The sequence below is a fragment of the Streptopelia decaocto genome, assembly GCF_964273445.1.
Source record: "Streptopelia decaocto genome assembly, chromosome: 23".
Lineage (NCBI taxonomy): Eukaryota > Metazoa > Chordata > Aves > Columbiformes > Columbidae > Streptopelia > Streptopelia decaocto.
In genome coordinates this window covers 576,048-599,753 of record NC_138678.1, presented here as the reverse complement: position 1 = coordinate 599,753, position 23,706 = coordinate 576,048, and the positions used below count along the sequence as shown (strand labels likewise).

Here is a 23,706-nt window from a genome sequence, read left to right as displayed (position 1 = left end):
CCAACTGAATCTTGTACGGTTCAAGTGTTAGTGTTGGTGAACATGGGTCCGAATCCCCAGGCAGCCAGGAACTCTACCTGCACTTTCAGCTTAGTTTTGTTAAGCCTCCCGCTTACCCCTAGTTTAACATTAGGGCCTGGTTTTGCGCTCCTGAAGGGCCATTTTCTCCTTTCTTTCTCCACAGCAGAATGATGATGGTGCTCAGCACACCGCAGTGCCGGCAGCGGGGTCTGCGCTGCTCCAGCACCAAACAGACCCCTCTGCCACATCGCAAGCGCAGAAAAGGCTCCGATGTGACTTTCTCCCCCCGCTGTGTTCGAGGACCACAAATGAAGCCATTATAACCACACAAAGACGGTGGCATTTGGAGAAACAGATTAAGGGTATCTTTGTTTTCTTTTTTTAGTTAACAAGGATGAGAGTAAACCAGATAAAAAACTTCACTGGATTGATCCCTATAGAGCAAACCTGAATTCTGGATAGCAACTTTGGAGTCTAAGGTTTATTAACGCTTCCCACCCCCCGTTCTTCCCTGACATGCCTCTGCTGGCAGAGATCTCCCGTTTCCTCACCCTGTGTTTCCGCTTCTCTTTCATAATATCCTTGGTGTCCTGAAGCATCTTCTCTTTCCAAAGGTCAAAGAAATACGAAGGATCTGTGTAGAATTTAAGCGCCTCTTTGCCATCATCCCTAGAACAGGGTGGGAGGAAAAAAGCACACAAACAAGGATCAAGCTGCGCGTTTGTCAGAAGCCCAGAGAAAACACAAGGCACAAGTCCAGATGACAGTTTAAAGGTCTGCAGGGAGGTCAATTGCCCCTGTCTCCCATTTCAGAATGGGCACAGGACCCACTTGTCCCGGCTGTCCCACTTGCCATCACCTTTGCCCCCACACAAACCCTCCACTGCTCAGCACCCGAAGAGCTCGACTGCTCTGAAAACCACCATGAGAGCAGCAGGTCTCTCGCTTCGACTCCCACTTGTTTGTGTTGTATTTCTCATGTGGAAAAAAACCCTTCTCCAGCTCAGGAACCCTAAATCAGACCAGCAACGTCCTTGAAACTCATGAGCGAGCACACACACACACACTCTCCTCCTACTCTGCAGTGCAGCCGCGTCTGGCAGAAGACAGCTGCCTCCAGCTATCTGTAATTACTTTTTACCTGTTCAAAAGATATTTATGGATGTGGGCTAAGTCTCTGTATTCTGACCCCCTTTACTTCTACTACCTACAAGATGAAATCAGAGCGGGACTGCTCGGGAGAACTGGTTATGCAGCCAGTCTCGGTCACATCGGATGGCTCAGACCAGGCACTGAAGGCCACAGAAAAGCATCTCCGGCTCTCCAGGACGCTGCTGCACCCACCTGGGCCAGAGCCATTTACAGATGTACGCTCTGCAGTGTGCACTGCGGCTTGCTGGAAAAGAGCCACGGGACTACGGAGCAGCACAAGAAAAATGCCTCATCTGCACAACACCTAGCATGTTTATGCAGAGCCAGCCAAGCCTTGCCCCAAGGCACTCACAAAAGTGACAGCAGGTAACCAAATATATAATTTTCTAGCTGTGCTCATTTGTACAGCCCCAAAAGCAAAGTTTCATATAATCCAGAGGATGGAGATTTCCTGGGGGATCTCAGTTTAGCAACTTGATTTCTCTGGGAGGAAGGGGAACAAGGGGCCAAGAAGGTGTTGCAGCCGTACCTGTAAGGTGAGAGAATGTTGAGGGGTGGAGGAGTATTGCAGGTCCTGTAGGTTTCAAGGACAGGCACGGGGAGAGAATCTCTGTCGAAGAGCTTCTGGTCCTGAGTAGTGGAGCTTTTGAAGGCCTTCCTGGTGTTAATGCCTTGCAGGGAGACTGTAAGAAAGAAGAAAGCAAGTGAAGAACAGCTTGACCCAGGCCCATGACACTGAAGATCAAGTAGCAAACATCTGATTCCAGTTGGAGTTCTTGGCATGCTCAGCACTTCTTAAGGTCAGGTTCCTTTTCCCACAGATCTCCTGGGAAAGCCGGCAAATCTCAGACCACGCCAAGCCAGGATCCAGTGCCATACAGACACGGCTCTGCCCATGTGCTTTTGAACCCCTGCGACCAAGACTCAAGAAGCGCAGCGCTATCAAACGGCTGGAAAGCGGTTTCCACATGGAACCTCGCTAACAAGCAAATCCAGACTCCAGCAGAAAGGCCAACCGCGCCAACAGCGCCGTGTTTGTTCAGGAGGGAGGAAACGGTCCCTCTTAGCCCAAGAGAAGACATTCCAACACCCATGGCAGCGTCACGCTCGTTTGACGGCCGTGACCCAACGGCGCTGACTCAATGAGAACCTTCACCAGGCTGGGTCCGCACGGCCTGCGCTCCGCTCCATTACCTTCCTCCTCTTTGGGATCCAGCTGAGTGACTTTGACTTGCAAGCGGTCAACTCTCTCGACCAGAACGCTCACCCGAGAGGCAAAGGTGTTGGCTTGAGTGAACAACTCTCCAAATATGTCTTCTGCAAATTTACCTGGAATATTAAAGCGTCCACGTTAGACCATAATCACTCTCGCAGATTGTTTTGTTGAAGAAAGAACAAGTGAGGGAACCACACTTCAGGTTTTGAGGGTTGAGTTTAACATCCAGGAAGAAAACGCTCTGTTCCACCAAAACCTGACATTTCTTCAAGCAATAAAGAAACAATCAAGACATACTTTCAAGTCATTATTAAAGTAACGAAATAAAAAGGGCTGACAACACTACACTGGTCTGAATCTGGATGGGTCTGAAGGTTCTTTAAGATTCTCTGTTGTTGTGTTTATTAGACAAGCAAATCCAGTTTACAGTCACATTTTTATGGCTCTGGAGCACGGGAAGGGCTCGCAGTCTGCGGCAGACCTGCCTCCGGGGGAGCCGCCACACATTTACACGCTCCAGGCACTCTGAACCAGGGAGCAGACGCAGCCCTTGATCCTAACGCTGGAGCTTTAGGATCCACAGACGAAAGCACTGACCTTTTTGTTCCTTCAGGTGGCAGTGTCTGAAAAATTGATGCGTTCACGTTTTTATTCTAAATCAAAAGCAAAGGGGAACTTTCTCAAACGGGGATATTCTCTCTGTAACAGCCTGGATTGCCCAGTGGGCTGCTATGACAAACACCATCCGTCGGATGGACAGCCAGAGCGCCTGGGGGTTTGGATCAGGAGCTCGCAGCACCATGAGCGGAACAAAAAGACGTTCCCTGTCCTTAGGAGTTTAAGATCTGCGTACAAGAGGTGACCACAGGTAGGCAGAGATGGGAGAACAGGGAGAAAACTAAGAATTTGCAGTGAGTACTGGCTTTTGTTCTGTTCTCAGGCCTAATGAAGGGAACCCGAAGCACGCTGAGGACACCGCGGATCAGAGCGGAGCGAGGCCCACGGAGCTCCCGCCACGGGAACATCTCCGGCCTCGGCTGTTGAGTACAAGGCTGCTCCCAACAAGCAGCCTGGGTTTGAAGCGCATCATCGCACGGTTTGTTCTGGAATCTGTTACTCCTGAAGATCCTTCTCCGACATTCAGGAAACGATCACCAACTTCAACAGCGATTTTGGCAAATCTCATCATCTGCAATGAGCCACGCGAGGAAGAGAAGCGCTCCCACCGCAAGGCAACGCGAGGGCATCTCCCGCAGCCCGGCTGCACAAATACCTGCAGCTATCTAACCCGACATATCAGCTCCTTGCTGGGGCTCCGGCGCCGCTCTCCTTACGCTGCCAAGCACGGGGAAGCAGCCGGGTTAAAAATCAACCTCCTCCACCCCTTTGCGGCAATGGCAGCTCCAAGCGGTGCAGAAAAGCAAACGCCGGCCGTTCCCCCCAGCTGACCCCCCTTCCGCCCTCCCCGGCACCGCGGTCTCCGCACACGCTCCATTACCAGCCCGAGCAGCTTTCCTCAAGCTGGATTTTATTTCTGGAGACCAAGGGCCGGGCGGCTCTTGCTCCAGCCGGGATTCACTGAGCGCTCTGTGTTCACAACACCAGCTCTCCCACTTCACCAACATTTCTCTATGGGATCATTTGGCGCCGCCCAGCAACAGCTCAAAAAAGAAGTTGCAATTTGCTTTCTACTTAAAAAAAACACCCTGAAAATAATTTCTGAATTTCACAAGGAACCGAAACAGGGAAAAAAAGAAGTATTTAGTTTGCAATGTTGAGTAGCGTGTTTCAAGCATAAAGTAATATCTAAACAGCATTGTATATAGCGGTCTTGACCCTGGGGAGAGAAGAAGGACGGTCTGTGCTCCCTTGCCTGTGCAGACGCACCTGTACGGAGTTATCAGCCACCATCTCACCTACCGGCCACTTTTACACGGGGTAAGGCAGAGATTAATTTTTTGGTTTAGTTACTTCGACTGCAAAAGCGCAGCTTACAATCAGAATTATCTTTGCCGTGCGCCGGCAGGAAGACAGACGGCATGATTTAATAGGTCTTTCCATCTTTAGCTCGTGGATTCTATAAAATCACACAGTCGACTTATACAAAGTGCTACCAGCTGTGATAGTAACGAAGGGTAAACTCACTGGAATATGAAAGTTTGACAAGATTTATGTTTGCATCTTTGTAAAGAGACTGTGGTGCACTAGGCATGGCTGATTATTCACTTGACAGGGCTGTCACAGCCTACTGAACCTGCTTTACGTTCCCGTAATATTCAACGTACGAGGAAGGAGCGGATTTATTTTTCAGAAGTAAGGAACGGGGGGCGGGGGGGCAGGAGTTTGGTCATTTGGGTGCGAGCGTTCTGTAGCAGTTAGTGTAAATATTGCCTCATTTCAAACACCGCTGGCCCTCGGGAGGCGGGTAAGCGCTGGTGCTCGGCCTTTCCTGCACCTGCCTCGCTCCCCTGTCACAAACACGCACGAGTGGCAGCAAGAGCCGCCTCTCCCGAGCGTTCCCTCCAGCGCTCTCCTCCAGGTACCTGCTCCTTCCCGCACGGCCCAGCGAGGCTCCCAGGGCACCTTCCCGCAGAGAAACCGCGCTGCGGTTTGGCTGCCAGCACCTCGCCCTCTCCGACGAGGCAGAAGCAGAGAAGCTTTGAGTATCTTGAGCTGCGCAAAGAAGGTGTAAACCCGCAGGATCTCGGCGCGGCGCTGTCACGCTAACCCGCCGCACGCCTTTGGACTGGGATTAGCTTCCTCTGCAGCTGAGATTTGCACAGCTTTGCTGCCTTCTTCCTCATCATTTCACATGCTCGAGATGGATTTTACTCACACTGCACAACCACCTTGGCTACAAGACCTAACAAATGAACAAGGGCCAGTTGAATGCGAGCAGAGAGACTGGTCTTGCCTGCGCAGTGACATTTCTACAACCCAACAGAATGTGATGCCGACTGGCAGCAAACACAGGCCCAGATTTTAGCGACAGCCACGGTTTTCACTGCTGGAAAGAGAGCGCGTCCAAACTTTCCCTGCCACATCCACGCTACGGCAGAAGACACGGGGCTGGCTTTGCAGAGCTAGCAGAAGCGCTTGCAGACATCACGGGGAAGCTAAACAATATATTAATTTGATTATCAAAGTCTCGCTTCAAGGGCAAAGGTAGCTAATCAGAATCCAGAGCATTTCAACGCAGTAAGAAGCCGTCCCGGAGAGACCACAATTAACTCTTTGTCTCTCCTGTGGCACGCAGGGCCACGTTTGCCCCCCAGCCTCTCCAGGGCTATGGGTCAGCCCTACACAGAGCTGAGCTCGCATCGCCACAGCTCACGCTGCTTTCCAACCAGCGGCCCCAAACCCTCAATACTCCAGGGGCAACGCTCGGCTCAGCCTGGGGACTTGGGGTCTCACAACGCAACAAACAGCAGGGGCAAACAGGCGGCTTCTGCGTGCGCGCTTTAATTATCTTTCATTAAAAATAAGGCTACTGACACAGTGGAGATTCAACGGAGTCGAGCTCCATTTAGTAGCGTGTGCAACGACGGGCACGTTCTCCGACACAAGATCCTGGCTCCCATTTTACAAGCCGGAGTTGTGCTCCATCCTCCCATCTGCAGTTTCGCCGCAGCCTCTCGCACACACACATACACCCCCCTCCTCCCCGTTTTCTCTTCGATGGGAAGGCAGTGGGACCAGGGATATGAAATTAGCATCAGATTTCTTTAGGAAAACATTTTAGCATTACCCAGGGAAGGCAGATGGGGGAGAAATAGGAACACGAGAGTAGAAAGGGAGCTAAATAAAGAGCAGGAGCGACTCCTGAGGGCAACGCGCAGGCTCGCCATGGTACTCACTCAGGCTGCCCAGCTGTCGAATGACATTTGCCAGGGTGATGTTGGTCATGCATTCCAGCTCGCTCCGAACGCTAGGCAACGTCTGACGGCACAGGTGCCTTGGCTCAATGTTCCTCGTTACTAACGGCATGGTGGACCTGCTTCAGGCACTGTTCTGAAAGATGAAAAACAACCCAAAAAAGAAACAGGAAAGGATTACTCAACCGCAAATTCCAGGCACACCAGAGCCGCGGTGTTCGTTTTTCCTGCTCTCAAATGGCTTTATTTATAAGGCTTCTTTCCCCCCCACCCCACCCTTATAAAACCGGTTCATCAAAAATAAAGATCCCGCTGTTCTGTGACTTGCGGTGACAGCAAAGCCCCTCCGGCTCAGGTACGGAGGCAGAGATGGAAAAGCCCACGGCTTCGCCCCCACGCAAGGTGCTGCGGGCACCGCCGCAGCCCTTGTTCCCTTCCTACCCACCCGAGCGCTCTCCTTCCTCCCGCACGGCGACTTACAACCTCTTCTGCAGAACCATTTTAAAACTTGCAATCAATAGGTTTGCTTAAACCGAGAGGAGGAAGAATGGAGAGGTTAAAAAAATAGAAAAAAGAGGCTTTTTGCAGCAAACTGAAGCATGCGCGGTGAGTTTCTCCTGGAGCAGCACAGACAGGGCTCTTCTCAAACAACAGGAAGCGTTTGCAGCTGACCAGGAAACTTTCTGGTGAGTGTTCCCTGTCCTGCAGGCTGCACCCCCTTCCCCTGGGAAATCCCCGGCCCCGGTTTACACTGCACCATTGTTCTCCCGCTCCAGAAGCCGAACGGCGACGGAGCTTTAATCAGGATGCAGGACTAGAGCGTGCTCAGAAAGGAGAGATTGATTGTACACCGGTTGGGACAAACTTCCAGTTCTTTCTTTACAAAAATAAAATAAAGAAGAAAGCGTAAGTGTCCGGAAGTTATGCTTTGGACAGAAACGGCTTTTATGTGCAGGTCAGTGCCTTGAACTAACAAAAATCTCCTTTGCTAACAGGCCGAAACGTTGAAGCAACAAACCGTTCCCTCTCAGCTCATCCGCCTCCAAGAGAGGAGGAAACCGGGGCCAGCAGAGCTCGGAACACGGAGCACGAGACACGCCTGAAATCTTTAAGCCTAAGTGAAAGCAAATACAGCCCAAGTTCTTGATTAATTTAGAAGGGGAAAGAATCACTTTTCTAGGTCAGCTGAGGAACAACCCAAGAGGAGGCAGCTCCCATGTGATGGGGCTGGGTGTAAAAATAAAGCAGGAAGCGAACAGCTTGGGGAACATGGCTTCCTGTCACCACCGGCAAAACCCAGAACCAGAAAAAATCAGCTGTTTGCTCTTGACTTTGAGCCACCCTTTGATAGTCTCTGTGGCAGCTGGCAGCTTATCTTCGAGGTCCAGGAGTCCTTCCTGGATGCTTTTCTATCAGGGTGTTAAGAGGAAGAAGTGGGCATTATCCCTCCCTAATTACCTCACCAGCCAGATTTTTTGAATTGCTAAATGTGACCCATTAAGGCAGAGGAGCTGAAGAGCCGCGGCGTGCCAGGCGCGCGGATATCTCCAGGACAAGCCGATAGCGGGTGCCATTCTGCAGCGCCTCTACGTGAGGGATTTCATGTGCGAGGGAAGAGCCCCCAAAACCACAGACCTTCCAGAAAACAGCAGCGAGTTCTGCATCCAAATAAATAACAGCAGAGATTCTCCGAGGACCGAAGGCTGTGTTGTTCAAGCACTGCAGCAGTCCGGGATATTTAAAGAACTACGGAAGGACTCTGACCTTCGCTTCCAAACACCCTGTGTTTTATCGATTACAGCCCAAGCCCTACAATCTTTTGTCAGCTTTAGCGCTTTATGCCAGACAAACTTTGCCCGGCTCCCCCCAGAGCGCGGTTCGAGCCGCTCTCGGTAACAAGGCGGCGTTTGCAGGCTGCCCGCATCCTGCTCTTTTCCCCCGTGTTTCGGCCAAGGGAGCACGGTGGGATGTGCAGAGCCCGAGCGCACAGCCTGGTCACCAGAGCCCCGCTGGGAACCAGCCAGCGCGATGGACGGACAGAGGGAACACAGCGAGAGGAGAAATCTACCCAGAGGGTGGAGGAGATGCGTTTAAAACAAAGAAAAAAACAACCCAAAAGATTATATGTATGGCAGGTTAGATAAACGCAGGTAGCGCTTATTTCTGCAAGTATGGGGCAGAAAATGGAGCGGTGCCCCAAATACCTATAAATAAAGAATACGTTGTCACTATACAGACCACCCAAAAGCATTTGTCTTCCAAGCATGTTTAGGACTAAAAGCAAGGAGTAGTGGCAAAAGTTGTTTTTAAGGAAAATAACAATGGTACGTCCCGTTCATTATGAATTTGCGCCGGTGCAAGACGGCAGAGATAAGGGCTCAGAAAAGCCCTCCCTTTGCAGCCCGGCTGATCCTGGCAGCCACCCCCCATCTCCCAGCACAGCCGCTGTGGAATCCAGAATTTCGCGCTCCTGATGGCTAGGACAGCCTTCCTCCTCTTCCTCCTCCTCCTCCTCCTCCTCCTCCTCCTCCTCCTCCTCGCTGCTTCCCAAGGCGACCGGGACGGCTCCGCTGTTGCTCCCGACACCGACAGGATCCAGCAAGCAGGACTCAAGCTAAAAGAGATGAAACCCAGGGAGCACCGGAGAGGCGCGGGGCAGGAGGACAGGATGGGCTGTGCACAACCAACCCAGTAACCGCTGGGATAAGAGGCATTTTAAAAGCAAAAATTTCCTCTCCTCAGAGCGGAAGGACACGGTTTCAGATGTTTTTGTAGGGTGGAGGTGGGTCGATAGGAAATCTGGGACCTACAAGCAGAGCCCGGTGCCAGCGTTAGCAAAAAGGACAGGCCGTGTCCCCGCAAGAAGGAGCTTTGCTGTTAAATCTCATTTTTCCCCGTCAGTTTTTGGGAGGTAGGTCTGGAGATAACAGCTAATGGGCTCCTGTAAAACCTTCATGCCTCACGAGTAGGTGGGACAAAGATTAATAGCGTGGATTGGAAAATTAGTGGTGTATTTGGAAAGCAGCAGTCAGGAGGGGCAGAAAATCAAGCGCGGAGAAGGGACGAGGAGGAAGCAAAACGCTGGAGGGACAGGGACAGGCACCATAAATGAAACAAGGAAGGGACAGCCCTAAAAACCCTTTCCGGGAGGTTTTCCTCTTTAGGAGAGTCATTAGGAAGGCGGTTGACACACGCTACCAGTCAGGGACATGCAGAACCACTTTAGTTTCAGTGGTCGGGGCACCACAGCACAGCAGTTTTCCACCCCAACCACCCAGCCTGGTCACCAGGCATCAGTCACTGTCACCCAACTACCGCAGACCTTGGATTACAGCTAAATCTCACCATTCAGATGCAAGTCAAATGAACTGCGAGGCCAAAAATCCCCATCTTTCAGGCAAAGATAAGCCTTTCCGCTCGCTTATTAATGTTGAAGATTAGATTTGGTTTAGTACTAGAGTTTGGGGTGCATGCACTGATTTTAAGAAGCGGTAAGAACAGCATGTCATGGGCACAGAGGACCTGCCCTGATCCCGCTGTAACGGGGGATCAAGCACGTTAAAAGTGACAGGGAACTGCCTCTAGGAAACAGAAAACTCTCTGCAACAGATTCCTAATGAATATGGGGAAAAAAAAGGCATCAAATTGAAACACAGCACTACTATGCAAGGGAAGAAGTGATGTTTGCTGGTTGGAAGAGCCGTAAAGACACGGGCCGTCGTCGAAGCTGCTCGTGTGCCAAATGCACAAACGCTTCTGCATCAATCGACGTTCAAAATACTCGTCTTCCCAACCGCCGCACTTCACACCTTCTTAAAAACAAGAAGCAAAGGCTTTTGTTACGATAACAAATGATTTTTTCTCTCCCACTTGAATCAGAACCTTCCTACCTGCTTGCAATGAGCATTTCCTCCCAAGTCTCCAAGTCGTGGCTTGAATCAAAGGCGGTTCCAAGCCCTGTTATGATGGCAATGACTAAAAGCCAAACCATCCGAGAAGCCCGGCTTTGCCTGCAGCTCTTCTCCGCTGCCCCACCTCCCATTGCCAGGATTCCTCAGCATTTCCCCTCTCCCGAAACGCCGCCGAGCCCTGTCCGGCTCCACCGCCCCGCGCCAGCCACACACAAAAGTTTGCTGAGCACGACAAAAGCCGAGCTCAGCGCTCCGACATCGCTGCCGACCTTCCCGCACAACTGGCACCCATTGCCAGGATTCACCGGGTGTTTTCGCTCGGCATCGCCGTTCCTACCAACCCACTGCAACTTGTGAATTTTGCCTTTCCGGACCCAGCACCTGGAGCAGACACGGGGTGGATTCCAGACGACTGTGCTGCTCTGGGATTTCTTATCAGAAAGTCATGGGCCGCGCTCCCCACCAGCTCCATGGCAGCAGGTCGCTTAGGAATCCCAGTTCTGGGTTAGAATCAAGGGCAACTGGTTTGTTTCAAACAAGAACTACCAGTCTATAAACCCCTCGCACAAAGCCGCGTCTTATTGACTATTTTTAATAAATAGGGCCGGCGCGGTAAAATCGGACAATTGTTACAAATAATAAAGGAGACGGACTTTGATTACAAGTATTGAGAAGCAATACGGGGGCATTTTAGGATTGAGTATTTGCTTGCCAACGCGAGTTCTGTCAACTGAAACCAGCAACTCGCAGCAAATATTCCTTAACAAGCAGTTTGGAGCAGAGCAGCAAACCAGCACTGCACAGCAAGAGAAGAACCAGCTTCTTCTTTTATTCTTTCTTTTTGGGTTTTGTACAGCACAGCGAACGCCGCGGCGCGGAGGAGAAGGCAGGACTACAAGGTGAGCCGTGTGTGTGCAAGGCACACAAAGAGCTGTAAATAACGGCGGTGATCTGGCAGGGTTCGTCTTACTGGTATTTGACCAGCCAGCATAGCATTACTGGGAGTCACCTGGGTAATTCCCTGCTCAATGTGACACACAACCTCTTAGATCAGGGACCATCTGCAAATAAATCTGGACCCCAGCGGTGATATCATCTGTCGCCGTGTCTGGCGTAGCACAAAGCACCTAAAGAGGACAGAGGGTATTTTTGGGGAAGGGGAGGGAAATTAAAGCTTGATTTTTCAAATGCATCAGGGTGACCAATCAGCCCGCCCTCGGCGGGGCTGGCAAAACCCTCTGCTGGACACAAATAAGGAGCATAGTCAAGGAGACGGAGCCTTTAGCGAAGCGCCTTGGAGAGCAGCCTTTAGGAGAACCCATCGGGGGATTAGCCACACCAGCAGGTTTGGGAATGAGGGAGGAAGGAGATAATCAGATCTGAAATTCCCATCAGTATGAAATGAGACTTAACTCAGTAGCTTGCCAACGCAGACTGACTGTTCTTTCTAATGTCTGTGACAACTCTGCTTCAAATTTCAAGCTTCTCTCAGCAGTAACTACTCCCCCATGTAGCTGTAATGGCCAGAAAGAGACCGGCTTTTATGTAACCCCAAAAGACTCGCAGAAAGGGAAGCAGCAGCCACACACACACAGAGAACTGAGCAAAAAAAAAGAAGGAAAAATTCAGCAGAAGGCTCTGCTGAGTGCTCAGGGCTATATCCAAGCTCACAATGCAGCCAGGGAGAAGTGGGATGCAGCAATCAGCAATGCTCCAGTTCCACACTCAGAGACCCAGCAATCAGTGCTGCAGCCCAGCAATAGGGAGGGAAATTATAGAGCAAACTGCCATGCGATGCCACAAACTCCTCCATCCCGCCAGCTGTAACAAGTATTCATTCCCAAAACCGCGCGTCACGGGCTCATCTGTCATTAAGAGCCCAGGCTGGCAGCAGCTGAGCAGGAGCCGGCAGCGAGGGGCAGCTCAGCTGCTGCCGCTCACCGCGCTCTGGTCTCCCCAAAATCCACGGGGGAGATGAACGAGTGTAAAAGGTAAAACCCCCCCCCCGGGGTGTCGGGGAAAATGTTGCCCACCATCTCTTACCAGCCGCTAAGACAGAAAGCACAGGCTGTGTTTTCACCCACCATCGCACAAAGAAGCGGGATCTACCAAACCCACAGCGCCTTTGGGAGAACACAGCACCGTGGCAAAAAAAAAACCACACGCAACCCCTTCCCGTTGCGTGTTAATAATCCACTTCAATCCCCAACCGGGGAACTTTGCGGATAGGATCTGTTGGCATCATGAAAGGGCATTTTGGCACCAGTGTGGGGCTGCACGTTTCCACAGCGCCGCACCGACCCCAGGAACCGTCCGCCCCGATCGCGCCGCATAACGGAGCATTGTACAGAGCAGCCCTTGAGCCAACAGACACCCAGCCCGCTCCGTTCCCACAGTAAAAACACTCTCTTATTTTCCCCCCTTTCTTTTGTTTTTACCCCCCTCTCCAGTCTGCTGGCTCTAAAAAACGCAAGAGGAGGCTCAGAAAGCCATTTTCTGCATTGTTTTTGCCTGGCTCGTGCGTTATCATCATCATTCGCTGCCCTCAAGGGGATTGCACAGGTGTGCCTGAAAATTTGGCTCTTCCTTTTAAACTTTTGTTATCAGCCTCACTGAGGATGATGTTGCTGGAATGAATGGCAGCCTGGAGAAGGACTCGCTGGGAGAAATGGAGCTGGGGGTGGAAGGCTGGGGGGTCATCAATGGGGAGCATGCAGATCCTCCTGCTGCAGTGCAAACAGCCAGCAGTTCGACCTCAGCTTCTTCTTTAATTCCTAAAAACCACATCGCTGCCCTAATTAATGTTTCCCTTCATTTAGCTGAAAAACAAGTTAAACACAGAGGGTCACCTGGTGTTCCTATCAATGCCTGACTAGGATACATGCAGAACAAACACATTTAAATAAAACTCTACAAGAGATGCGACAAGAGAAAGGCAGTTTAGCTCAATTAAAGAGAGCCGTCACAGGGATTTGATGCTCAGAATACAGAACTATTGATTAAACTGGAACTCAAGCTCCGAAACAGAGAGGTTTCAAGGTCTTTGCCGTGAGGATATACATCAGGAGAGGCAGGGCTCCTCCAGCGCTACAATAGCTCTGGCTCTGTTGCTTCCTAGGAAACAGGAGCAGCAAAGGGAGCAGAACGCTGCCTGTTAACCCTGGGAATCATTTTGGCAAGGATACAAGGTCAGTGACAATAGCGAGGAGCACCATGAGCTTCAATCAACAGGTAGTTCTGGCATAGTCGGGTACAGAAAACCTGCTATAGGTTCTCAGATATCGTATGAGGGGTGGACAGGTGTCCGTCCACGGACGGGAGGTCTCCAACCTGCTCCAAGCCCCACTGTCCACAGTCAATGACACTATTCAAGGAATCAGTCTCGGCCTGTCCCAGGAGAAAAGTCCCCTGAGCAGTGACAGTAACCTGAGAGAGAGAGGTGTCCACTCAACTGGGACTGGCACTCTGCCCCAAAAGCCAGACCTAAAAGGTCAAGGTTGAGAAGGTTTTATTGACAAAGTCATCCATTTGTTTCTATCCCGATCCAGGCAAAATGAGCTCTGGATAAAAGCACAAGATTCCATTTTCCAAGCCTCTGTAACAGCACTGAATTCACTTAGAATCATAGAATCAATTTGGTTGGAAAAGACCCTCAAGATCACTGAGTCCAACCATAACCCACCCTGGCACTGCCCCATGTCCTGAGAATCTCATGTCTGTCTGTCCAACCCTCCAGGGATGGTGACTCCAGCACTGCCCTGGGCAGCCTGTTCCAATGCCCCACAGCCCTTTGGGGAAGAAATTGTTCCTAAATCCAACCTCAACCTCCCCTGGCGCAACTTGAGGCCGTTTCCTCTGCTCCTGGTGCTTGTTCCTGGGGAGCAGAGCCCGACCCCCCTGGCTCCAAGCTCCTTTCAGGCAGTTCAGAGATCAGAAGGTCTCCCCTCAGCTCCTGTTCTCCAGCTGAACCCCCCAGGTCCCTCAGCCGCTCCCATCACACTTGTGCTCCAGCCCCTTCACTTCAGAAAGGCTCAACAAGAAGAGATGCCAATTTAGGTGGCAACACAAGCAGCATCATTCCCAACATCTCCACCAGGATGCACCGCGGGTTCCAAGCTCACGCTGGCACTGCGGGGACGCCTGCGCGGAACCAGGGGCCAAACTCTGCCAAGGGTGCAGGGCTGCTAAAGCAAAACAGCGCTGAGATCTCCTTCCCAGGAGGAATCGCCGCTAACAAGGAGAAGGCGTTTTCCTCCTCCAGCGGACGAAAGGCTCGTGCCCGTGAGCACCGACAAGGCGCTCAGTGCAAAGCACAACTCACGGTGCAGCAGCGCGTTTGCATCCTAGGGCAGCGCTCGGTAATTAAAACGGAAGGAGAGGGTGTGGTTTCTCTTCTAAATGACTTATTCCTGAAGTCGGAAGGTATTTTAACCTTCCTTTTCAGCAGATAAACTCTGTCTCATTTGCAACTAAGCTCAGCCTCCCCTCCTTTAACACACACACACACACACACACACACACACACACACACACACACACACACACACTAAACTATTTTGATTAATGAAAGAGTCAGAATAAACCAGTTCCAAGTGTTTTCTATACAGCTCAACTGCTCTTTCAGTTTCTACTCACGCCTAGATAATTATATCACAGCTCCGAGTGCCCCCACCCTTCTGCTGCACTTGGGGAATACTGGAAAGATAAGTCTTTTCTTAATTATTAAATGTAAATAGCTCATTAAATATAATCCAATTACTTTAATTGTAAGAAAAAGGAAGTAATTACAATATGTACATGTATTCTTGCCTGAACAGTTTTAATATCTTAAATGAATCTTTGCAGCATTAATATTTTAAGTTAACCTTTGACACAAGGAGAAAAAAAAGACACTGACTCCCTGCTATTCTGCAGAAGTGTTATATCTGCTGGGATTTCCGTCACAAAATAAACCATAAGAACAACCTTGAGCATCTAAATTAAAATGGTTTATGAACAGCGTCTTAATAAAGTCAAAATAACACGTGGGTTTTCTATTGTGGAGGGAAAAATAATAATAAAAAATAGATATATATATGTGTGTGTGATGCCACATTAAGGCCCTGAATATGCTTTTTGGATCTCAGGAGTCAAGTGAGACCGGTACGACCATGAAGTGGGGAGAACAGGCAGGTCCGACCCCACCAGCACCAGAAGCCCCCGCGTCTCCAGGGTTTTCCAGGCGGTTCTGCTCCACGCCTACAGTCTGTGCTGCCCACGGGCGGGCAGAGGCACTGGGGCTGGGGAAAAGGGGTCTGCCCCATGGCTGGGGTCACCCCGCTCTCCCACAGAGCTGCCCAGCGAGGAGACCCCCCAGAAACACCCGAGCTGGATTTAGCGCGCGCAGTTCAGCTGCCGTTCGGGATGCGCAGGCGGAGCGCAGGGAGCTGCGAGTCGCAGTCTTCTGGTTTTGCTCAAGAGCGTGACAATCCTTGGACTCACTTTCTCCGTCGGCGCAGCCAGCGGGACCGACCGCCCTTCCAGGCGGGCCTGGGCAAGGCCCTGCTGTTTCAATCAGCCCCCCCCGGTCAGATTTCAGCTTGGCCGTGGTGACACATGCCTGCGTAATCTCCTTGGGACAGTGAGAAAAATAGTCTTTTTAAGCTGTAGTTGTTTCCAGTTTGCCTGTTCCGAGCCCAGCAGTGATCTCACCTTATGTAATCCACAGTGCAAACTCCAGGCTTTGCACCATCCAAGACCATTGCAGAGCGCTTGAAACCATCACTTTATTGAACCCATCTTTTCGGGAGAAGAGAGATTAGACTATATTAGGGATGCTAAAGATGCGAGTCTTTCTATCAAAGCTCACCACAAGGTCTATAATAAGCTGCTTTATGGAAACCTCTCATGTGAAGCGAGACCCTAGACGTAACCTCCTTGATACAATATTGAATTCTCAATAGCAACCAAAAGGCTATTTTGTATAAGTTAATTACAGGCGTTTTTAATTTAGCCTCCAAAAGGGATGCAGCCAGTTATTTCACGCTGCCCTAGACAGAAGGTAAAGGTTTCGCACAAGCTGTGTTTATAGCTGTTCGCTTTCCTCCAGCAAAGCATGGGCTCGGCAGCTGTCGGGATTGAAAGAACAGGATCTGGGTGTGTGCACGCTTCTCTCTTGCCTTTTTTTTCTCCCCTTTTTGCAGCTGCAAGGCCAAAACCATAAGAGCGTGTGTGTTTTTTCTGACGGTGCACAAAAGCAGGGTGCCTGAAAGGGAACTCGCTTCCGCTCTGGCGAGCACTCAACCAACTATTTGCTGGGCTAAGGGGTGGTCGGGGAACTTTCACCCATCCATTCAGCCAAGGCCGCTATTCCCCCTCCCTCCCAATTAAATCCCATTTTTTGCACTCCATGCATGAACCGCAGCTACACCAATACATCAGATATTGTGGCTGATAGTCTCCTCTGAATGCCACTTAAAGCCCTCCAGCGCGGAGCTGCCTGAAAGCAAAGCATCATTCATTCTTTGAGCAACAGGAAGGAAAAAAAAAAGACTTTAGCTATACAGAGACTTGAAATAAGACTCTAAGAAGTAGGAAAAGGGCATCCAGCGAAAGAGGAAATGAGAAATTAAAACCACATTCAATCTTATTAGCGGTAATACAATAGGTCAACAAAGTACTTCGCAAAACTCCACAGCATGGGAACAATTTATGCAGAGCTCCCTCCTAGGCGATCAGTGACACCAGCCCGTTTGGCTATTACAGAGAAGAGGCCAAGATTGTCAGCGGCTATTTCAAATAGCCCAGCTGGGAGGGGAGATGCTGGAGATATTCCCTCCATTGGAGGAATATTCCACCCCCCCTTTTCCATCTGAAACATCTTCTCTCTCCAGGGATTTCCAGCATCTTATAAGCGAAGCCTCTTTGAAGTACCGCAAAGTGGCATTGCTCATCATTTCAGTAATGATAGTAAATAAGCTCCAGTATTTTGTTGATCCTTTTCCTTTTGCTTTACAAACAAAAGGTCAGAGTCATTAGCCCAGTTTTATGAGCGGGGAGAAATGGAGGCTGGGAAGAGGCAGGTTGCTCTGGAACATCACGGGAAACGTCAGCCAACAAATAAGACAAAAAACCCTAAACCACGGGATTTAAGAATAGCCAAGGCAGGTCATCCAGCCTCCAGATAAACCAGCATCCTCCGTGCATAAAGAGCATGAGAGCAAGGCAAGCGCAGCGCAAATTCCCCCTGCTGTCCTTTTCCACATCCCACCTGAAGACCACGCAGGAACAACCACCATCATTTCATTGTCCTTTATGGGTTTCACTGCCATAAACAGGTCTCTTCAGCTTCTGAACTCATCTAAACAGTGAGAATCCACCAAATCCCAGGGCAGCGAGTCCCACATTCCTCATACACCAGGTGAAAAGACGCTTCCTTTTATGCCCTTCGCTCTACAATTAAGAGATTTGAATCTCAAATCTTACATAAAGGAGTCGTTCAACTAAACGTATCGCCGTTCATATGAAACAAGCACCTTCCAAGAAGAAGGTTATCTGGCTGCATCGCACACCACGAGAAGCTCTCCATTCTTATCGACCGCTTTTAGCGGAAACCCAAATAATAAACTCCCGCTTTAGGTTTGATTTACGGCAGCGGTAAGAGCTGCTTTTCAGCGGACAGCTGCTTATTGAGAATGGGGCGGACAACCATACTCACTGTCAACAGGAGAATCAAAACCTCTAAGACAAGAGGTCACTGGTGACCTCTGAGCAGCTCAGCACCACAGAAATTTAAGCCCTCAAAACAACTGCTGCTTTTTCGGCATCTCCCATCCTCCCCTCTTGGCACCACAGCACCCTTTAAACCACCAGTTCTCCCCAAAACAGGTCTGGGACGCTGCTCTATGAGAGGAGCTGACACAGAAGGTGCCGAAGGAACAGAGCAGGTCAGCCCTGACCCCATTTCTGGGAGACCAAGCGAGATTCCTCGTCCTTTACATTTTCTCCATCAAAGCCCCTGGCAGATACTTGAGATGTATCTGTGCTCGGCCGCTTCTCCAGCAGCAACATAATACCCGAAAGCTTTACTGCGATTTCAAGAATTAGGGGAGGATCTTGAGGAACTATTTCGCAGGCCCATTAGGGCAGTGAAGGCGAGCTGGGGATGGAGAACGCGATTAACGCTCCGCGCTGCTTGCTCAACAGAAAAATAACGTGGAAGTTGGTGTTTCGGTTCTTCTGGGAGGGGACGGACCTTCTGCCGCCTGCCAGGCAGGGAAAAACCAGCCTGCGGACCTTCAGATGGAAACATAAATCTTACATCAATCAGAATTAGGCCTGAATGTGAAAACCTTCTGTAGAAGCTCCTGTTGGGCAGTGGCACCAGCAGCCTCCCCTCCTCAAAAAGAAAAACACACGGGCTTTTTATGACACGGAGTTGCAAAAATACAAAGGAAGTGAATGTCACCAGGGTGGTTCTGTTCTGAGCAATCATTTGCTTATTACCCAGAAGCCATTTCCACATGCCTTTTTTTAAACCCAGTGTTTATAAATACCCCAAATATTTAAATAAATGTTAATCTGCCTTAACTTAAAGACCCGATCTCGCAAATATTTATCCTTGCACAGTGAGAATAAATACCCGGTGCAAATACACAATTCCTGGCTCCAGCTCCCACCAGAAGAGCGCTGCCGAAAGCGGTAACGCGCCCTATGAAAATAGGCAAAATAGGCACGTTTTACTTTCCTAGACGTGAAAGTGTCACTTTTGGTTTGCCTCCTGTGCATTTTGCGCAGCGTTCTTTTAGAGTCTAGAAAAAGGAGCAAGGCCGGCGCTGAGCCATCTGTTCTGGCTATTTTAACCCTTTGGCAGCGCGTGGTTTTGCTGGGTGCTGGGGGTTTTATCCGTAACACAATTGCTATTTAATCCTTTCCCTGGTTTGTGACAGACGCGTATTTTGCAGAATGACCAAGGGCTAAATATTATCATTATACATAACAAAGGCAAAACAAAACCGGCAGCTTTGAAGTTCACAGAATCACAGAATCACAGAATGTGAGGGGTTGAAAGGCCCTGGAAAGCTCATCCAGTGCAATCCCCCCATGGAGCAGGAACACCCAGCTGAGGTTACACAGGAAGGTGTCCAGGCGGGTTGGAATGTCTGCACAGAAGGAGACTCCACAACCCCCTGGGCAGCCTGGGCCAGGCTCTGCCACCCTCACCCCCAACAAGTTTCTTCTCATCTTGAAGTGGAACCTCCCATGTTCCAGTTTGCACCCATTGCCCCTTGTCCTGTCACTGGTTGTCACCCAGAAGAGCCTGGCTCCATCCTCCTGACACTCCCCCTTTCCATCTTGATCCCCAGGAATGAGTCCCCCCTCAGTGTCCTCTTGTCCAGCTCCAGAGCCCCAGCTCCCTCAGCCTTTCCTCACCCGGGAGATGCTCCACTCCCTTCAGCATCTTGGTGGCTGCGCTGGACTCTCTCCAGCAGTTCCCTGTCCTGCTGGAACTGAGGGGCCACAGCTGGACACAATATTCCAGGTGTGGTCTCCCCAGGGCAGAGCAGAGGGGCAGGAGAACCTCTCTGACCCACTGACCACCCCCTTCTAAGCCACCCCAGGTACCATTGGCTTCCTGGCCACAAGGGCCCAGTGCTGGCTCATGGTCACCCTGCTGTCCCCAGGACCCCCAGGTCCCTTTCCCCTACACTGCTCTCTAATATGTCATTCCTCAACTTATAAAGTTATTAAACACTAGAGTTCAAGAAAGCCCACAAACTATCTAGAAGGATTCAAGCTGAGTCTTACACTTGTTGAAATCTTCATTATTACAGAAATAACCTGACTTTGTGGAAACATTAATCCTAACAACCTCCTTTGTTTTTCTATCACCACAAAAAATAAAATTAAAATCAAAACAAATACAACAGGAGAAGGATTTGCTGCTGGAACTATAGGCACATGAGGCAATCGCTGAAGTTTTAACCCCTCCACCCACACTGTGCCATTATCTAAGCTTTGTGAATGAAATCAACTTTTCCTAGACCAGCCCTGAAGAATGAGATACATTCAAAGCATGCTGAGAAACTGGGTTGGTAGTTATCATAAAGGTTGTATTCTTCTTAATGAATCACTGCTCGCAAATACCTTCTGAGCTGCAACTTAAAAATACACCATTTCTGTTCGGTGCGTCACGTTATTCAGAGGGAAAGCAGCTTTATACTCTGCTTAAAAGAATTTGACTGTTAACTCGTTCCTTCAAACCCCAGCAGCGCGATCTCTAAAGACACGAGGGCTGCAGTTCCAGCTGCTTCTTCGGGAAGCCGCTCGCTCCACTTGCACAACATACAGTAGCCAAAAACACACTGTATTTCCCTTTCAAATCCTCCTGCCCTGCCCCCAGCATGGTTTTGTAAAACCAGAGCTTGGAAATTTGTTAGGAATGTAGACTACACAGAAGCTGAAGTGGGAAACGGTCCCAGAGCAGGCGGCTCGTGTGGGGCTGGGGACAGGGAAATCCAGCGAGGGTCTCACTAACGGTACCATACAGCACTTGGAAAAACCTGATAGGGAGCAGACAGCTTGGAAAGGCTTCATCTTCACAGCTGTGAAGAGGAAGGAGCCTGACAGGCATGAAACACCAGAATTTGGGGCATTTACTTTTTGATTTTGTTACCAGACAGATAAAAAAATATCACATTTCTTTTTAAAAGCGGTGAAGATGTGCAGTTTAGGGAAGAGTTTGCACCCAGTTCACCCCAGGAAGTTCATCCTGTGACAAATTATCAAGTACAGAAGGGCTTTGCCCTGCTGTAACTGGGCTACACAGGGAGCTGGTAAACCTGCTCCTCCCCACAAAGAGAACAAGGGTTTGTGCCCAGCAGAAATCGGTGCTGTGAAAGGTAAAACTCCTGGGTTTGATCCCCACCATCACCAACCCACCCAGGGGCAATATTGACAACTGTAGCTTGACCAAGGGTCAGCATTAGGTGGGTCTTTAAAGCTTAGGTCATGTTCTCACACCCAAACTTCATGTTTTCAAGCACAATCCTAAACAAATGTTTAAAAACCCAGAAGTGGAGTGCCCAGCCTGCTCCACCCCACTTCCTGGCTGAATTTGTCCTTGGCTGCGAATGCGAGCGGATTTTCAAAGTCACTCTAACACCACGCTGTGTTTTCAGTGGGTCCATGTGAGTTTGGCTTTAACTGAGTTGTGGGTTAAACTCTATCAGTTTCTGTGACAAAAACCCACTCAAGGTCAACAAGGGGCAAATCAGAACGAAAAGCATCGCAACGCGGCGTTTTAAATTCCTGCAGCATTCAGCAGCAACTCATTCTGCAGATGTCTAAAATGGGTGGAAAACATAACTATTCCCCTTCCTCATGTGACCAAGCATACGGACCTTAGCACTTCCCATAAAGTACCGGTTTTGCATCAGCTCTGTCCCAGGGAAGCACAGCCGCCCTGCTGCCTTCTCACATCTTCTGCTTTCAAGTTTTCCATCTCATGAGTCTTTGGAAAGGACACGCAAAGTGCGAAGGTTACAGAGGGCTTTGCCAATTACCACCCTGTCTGCAGTCAGTGTACTTAATAAAAGGGGTTTTTTTTACTGTTACTCATATAATTTCATGTCCAACATCCGCAGTGCTGAAAAACTTACACTCTCAGTGTTTTGGGGTGTCTTATCAAGCAGGTCTACTCCTGGCATGAACACATCATGCAGTCCCACCAGTGGTCTGATCTGCACTGAGGTGCCCAATTCTGCTGCTGCTACTAATGAAAGTAAAAAAATAAAGCCAAATGGGAAACTTTTGGCAGGAAAACCCAAAAATCCTACCAGGGGAAGGTCCTTGAGGTCAAATAGTAGCTAACAGGGAGGAACTACAATCTCTTACCTTACTTGTATCCCAAAGGAGTAACCCCTAAATGCTGGTGAGGTACAGCCTGAGGATATTCCCTAACAACTTATTTCCTCTCTGGAAGAAAAATGGTCTGAGGTCACTGGCAGGTCAGCACGTTTGACCACACTACCCAATCATATCCTGTTATACCCTTTAAAACTTCCTTTCAGAGAGCGCCTATGGATTGAATATTGGGGGGAACGTTTCCCAAAGCATGCTACAGCCCCCATCACGGTCTCACCCCAAATGGTTTTAGGTTTTGTGTGCCCATAGTTAATAGTCCAGGGGCTTACACACGTCCTTACAGTGTACCCAGACACAGGGTGCACCCAGTGTGGGGCAGGGAGCCAGCCAGGAGGGAGAAGTTGCTTCCACAGCAACCCTGTGTGAGCGCAATCAGCAGAACCTGCACCGAACGAGGGCAGCCAGCTCACACCCAGACAGACTTTGTACACGGACACACAGACGTTTGCACAAGCACTGATGTCAAACCCAGCCAGCAAAAGGCCGAAAACAGCCTGGGAATGGAGGGTCCCCCTTCCCCAGCACACAGGGGACCCTGCAGCACCCCCCTTTCTCCCCAAGCCATTCCCCACTAAGTCAGAGCCCTGCGATGGCCCAGGACAGCAGACACCGGCGAGGCCTCGGCAAAGTCCAGCAGAGCAGCATTTCCTTAACCCAACCCGGGCCCTGTCCCTGCCCCCCAGCCCCTCCAGCCGGGCCCGGGCACAGCCCTGCACCGAGCCCTGGCCCCTGGGAGGGGCTGGGCAAGTGTCAGCCCAGGGATTAAACCATTTCCCCCTCCCCGAGCCCAGGCCGGGCCGCGCTGCCCCCCAACGCCCCCAGCCCGGGGGCGCCGGGGCCCACACAACCGGGACTCACTATATGGCAGGAAACAGTGCCCGGCCCGGCCCCACAGCTCACTATTTGGCAAGGGCCTAGCGGCCCACCCCAGCGCCTCCGCCTCTCTCCCCCGGGAAAAGGCGGCCTGGGAGGCCCGAGGAGTCGCCGCTCGCCCCTCTCGTACTCACCCCTCTCCGCGGCTCTGCCCTCCGGGCCCCCTCGGCTCGCTACCACCAGGGCGGGCCAGCCCGGCCGTCCGCCATTCCACAGTTCCCCCTCCCTGCCCTGACTGGGCCTCGCCCCGCCTCCTCCCGGCCGCCGGTCCGCTGCGCCATTGGCTCGCCGGCCAACGATACTGCCATGCTATTGGCTTCGCTCGGATGTCTATCAAGGCCGTCCTACGCCACTTGCGTACGAAACTGGAGTAGCAGAAGAACCCCACCCAAGCCAGCCGCGCAATGAGAGTAAACAGGGCGGAACCTACCTTTAGAGGAGGTAGATAGGGGGAGCACAGACAGATTTTGCGACAGATTCTAAGGGCAGAGGGGAGAACCGCAAAACCACACAAAGCCACGACATTTTAAAGATGTGTGTCTGAGTCTGTGAGGGCCAGAGATCGATATTATTCCAGGTGGCTTCAGAGGAAAAGAGTCTCTGCCCCTTCCGCACCCCCCTTTGGAGAGCTCCTCTTTGGTGTTACCTTTCGCCTCTATGGTCTGACGCCCAACGAGGAAAGTTCCACCTGGGGGAGCGGGGGTGTCACTCCAGGGCGGGGCGGGGGGACGGAGTGGGAGGGGCGGGGGGCAGA

At 50.7% G+C, this 23,706-nt stretch overlaps 1 protein-coding gene across 3 annotated transcripts in view; it reads right to left on the bottom strand.

The window, feature by feature from the left end:
* WASF2 (WASP family member 2) overlaps window positions 1-23,197 on the bottom strand; it is a 32,286-nt gene extending 9,089 nt beyond the window's left edge. The window contains exons 1-5 of one of the 3 annotated variants that reach the window (XM_082071265.1): window positions 23,087-23,197; window positions 6,247-6,395; window positions 2,368-2,502; window positions 1,703-1,856; window positions 573-690 (exon numbers count right to left, since the gene is read on the bottom strand). In XM_082071265.1, coding sequence (XP_081927391.1) covers window positions 573-690; window positions 1,703-1,856; window positions 2,368-2,502; window positions 6,247-6,376 — 537 coding nt within the window. In that variant the 5' untranslated portion in view covers window positions 6,377-6,395; window positions 23,087-23,197. Of the gene's footprint in view, window positions 1-572; window positions 691-1,702; window positions 1,857-2,367; window positions 2,503-6,246; window positions 6,401-23,086 lie in introns of all 3 variants that reach the window. The other 2 variants (XM_082071264.1, XM_082071266.1) reach the window with 2 other exon arrangements.
* Between the last annotated feature and the right edge of the window lie 509 nt (window positions 23,198-23,706).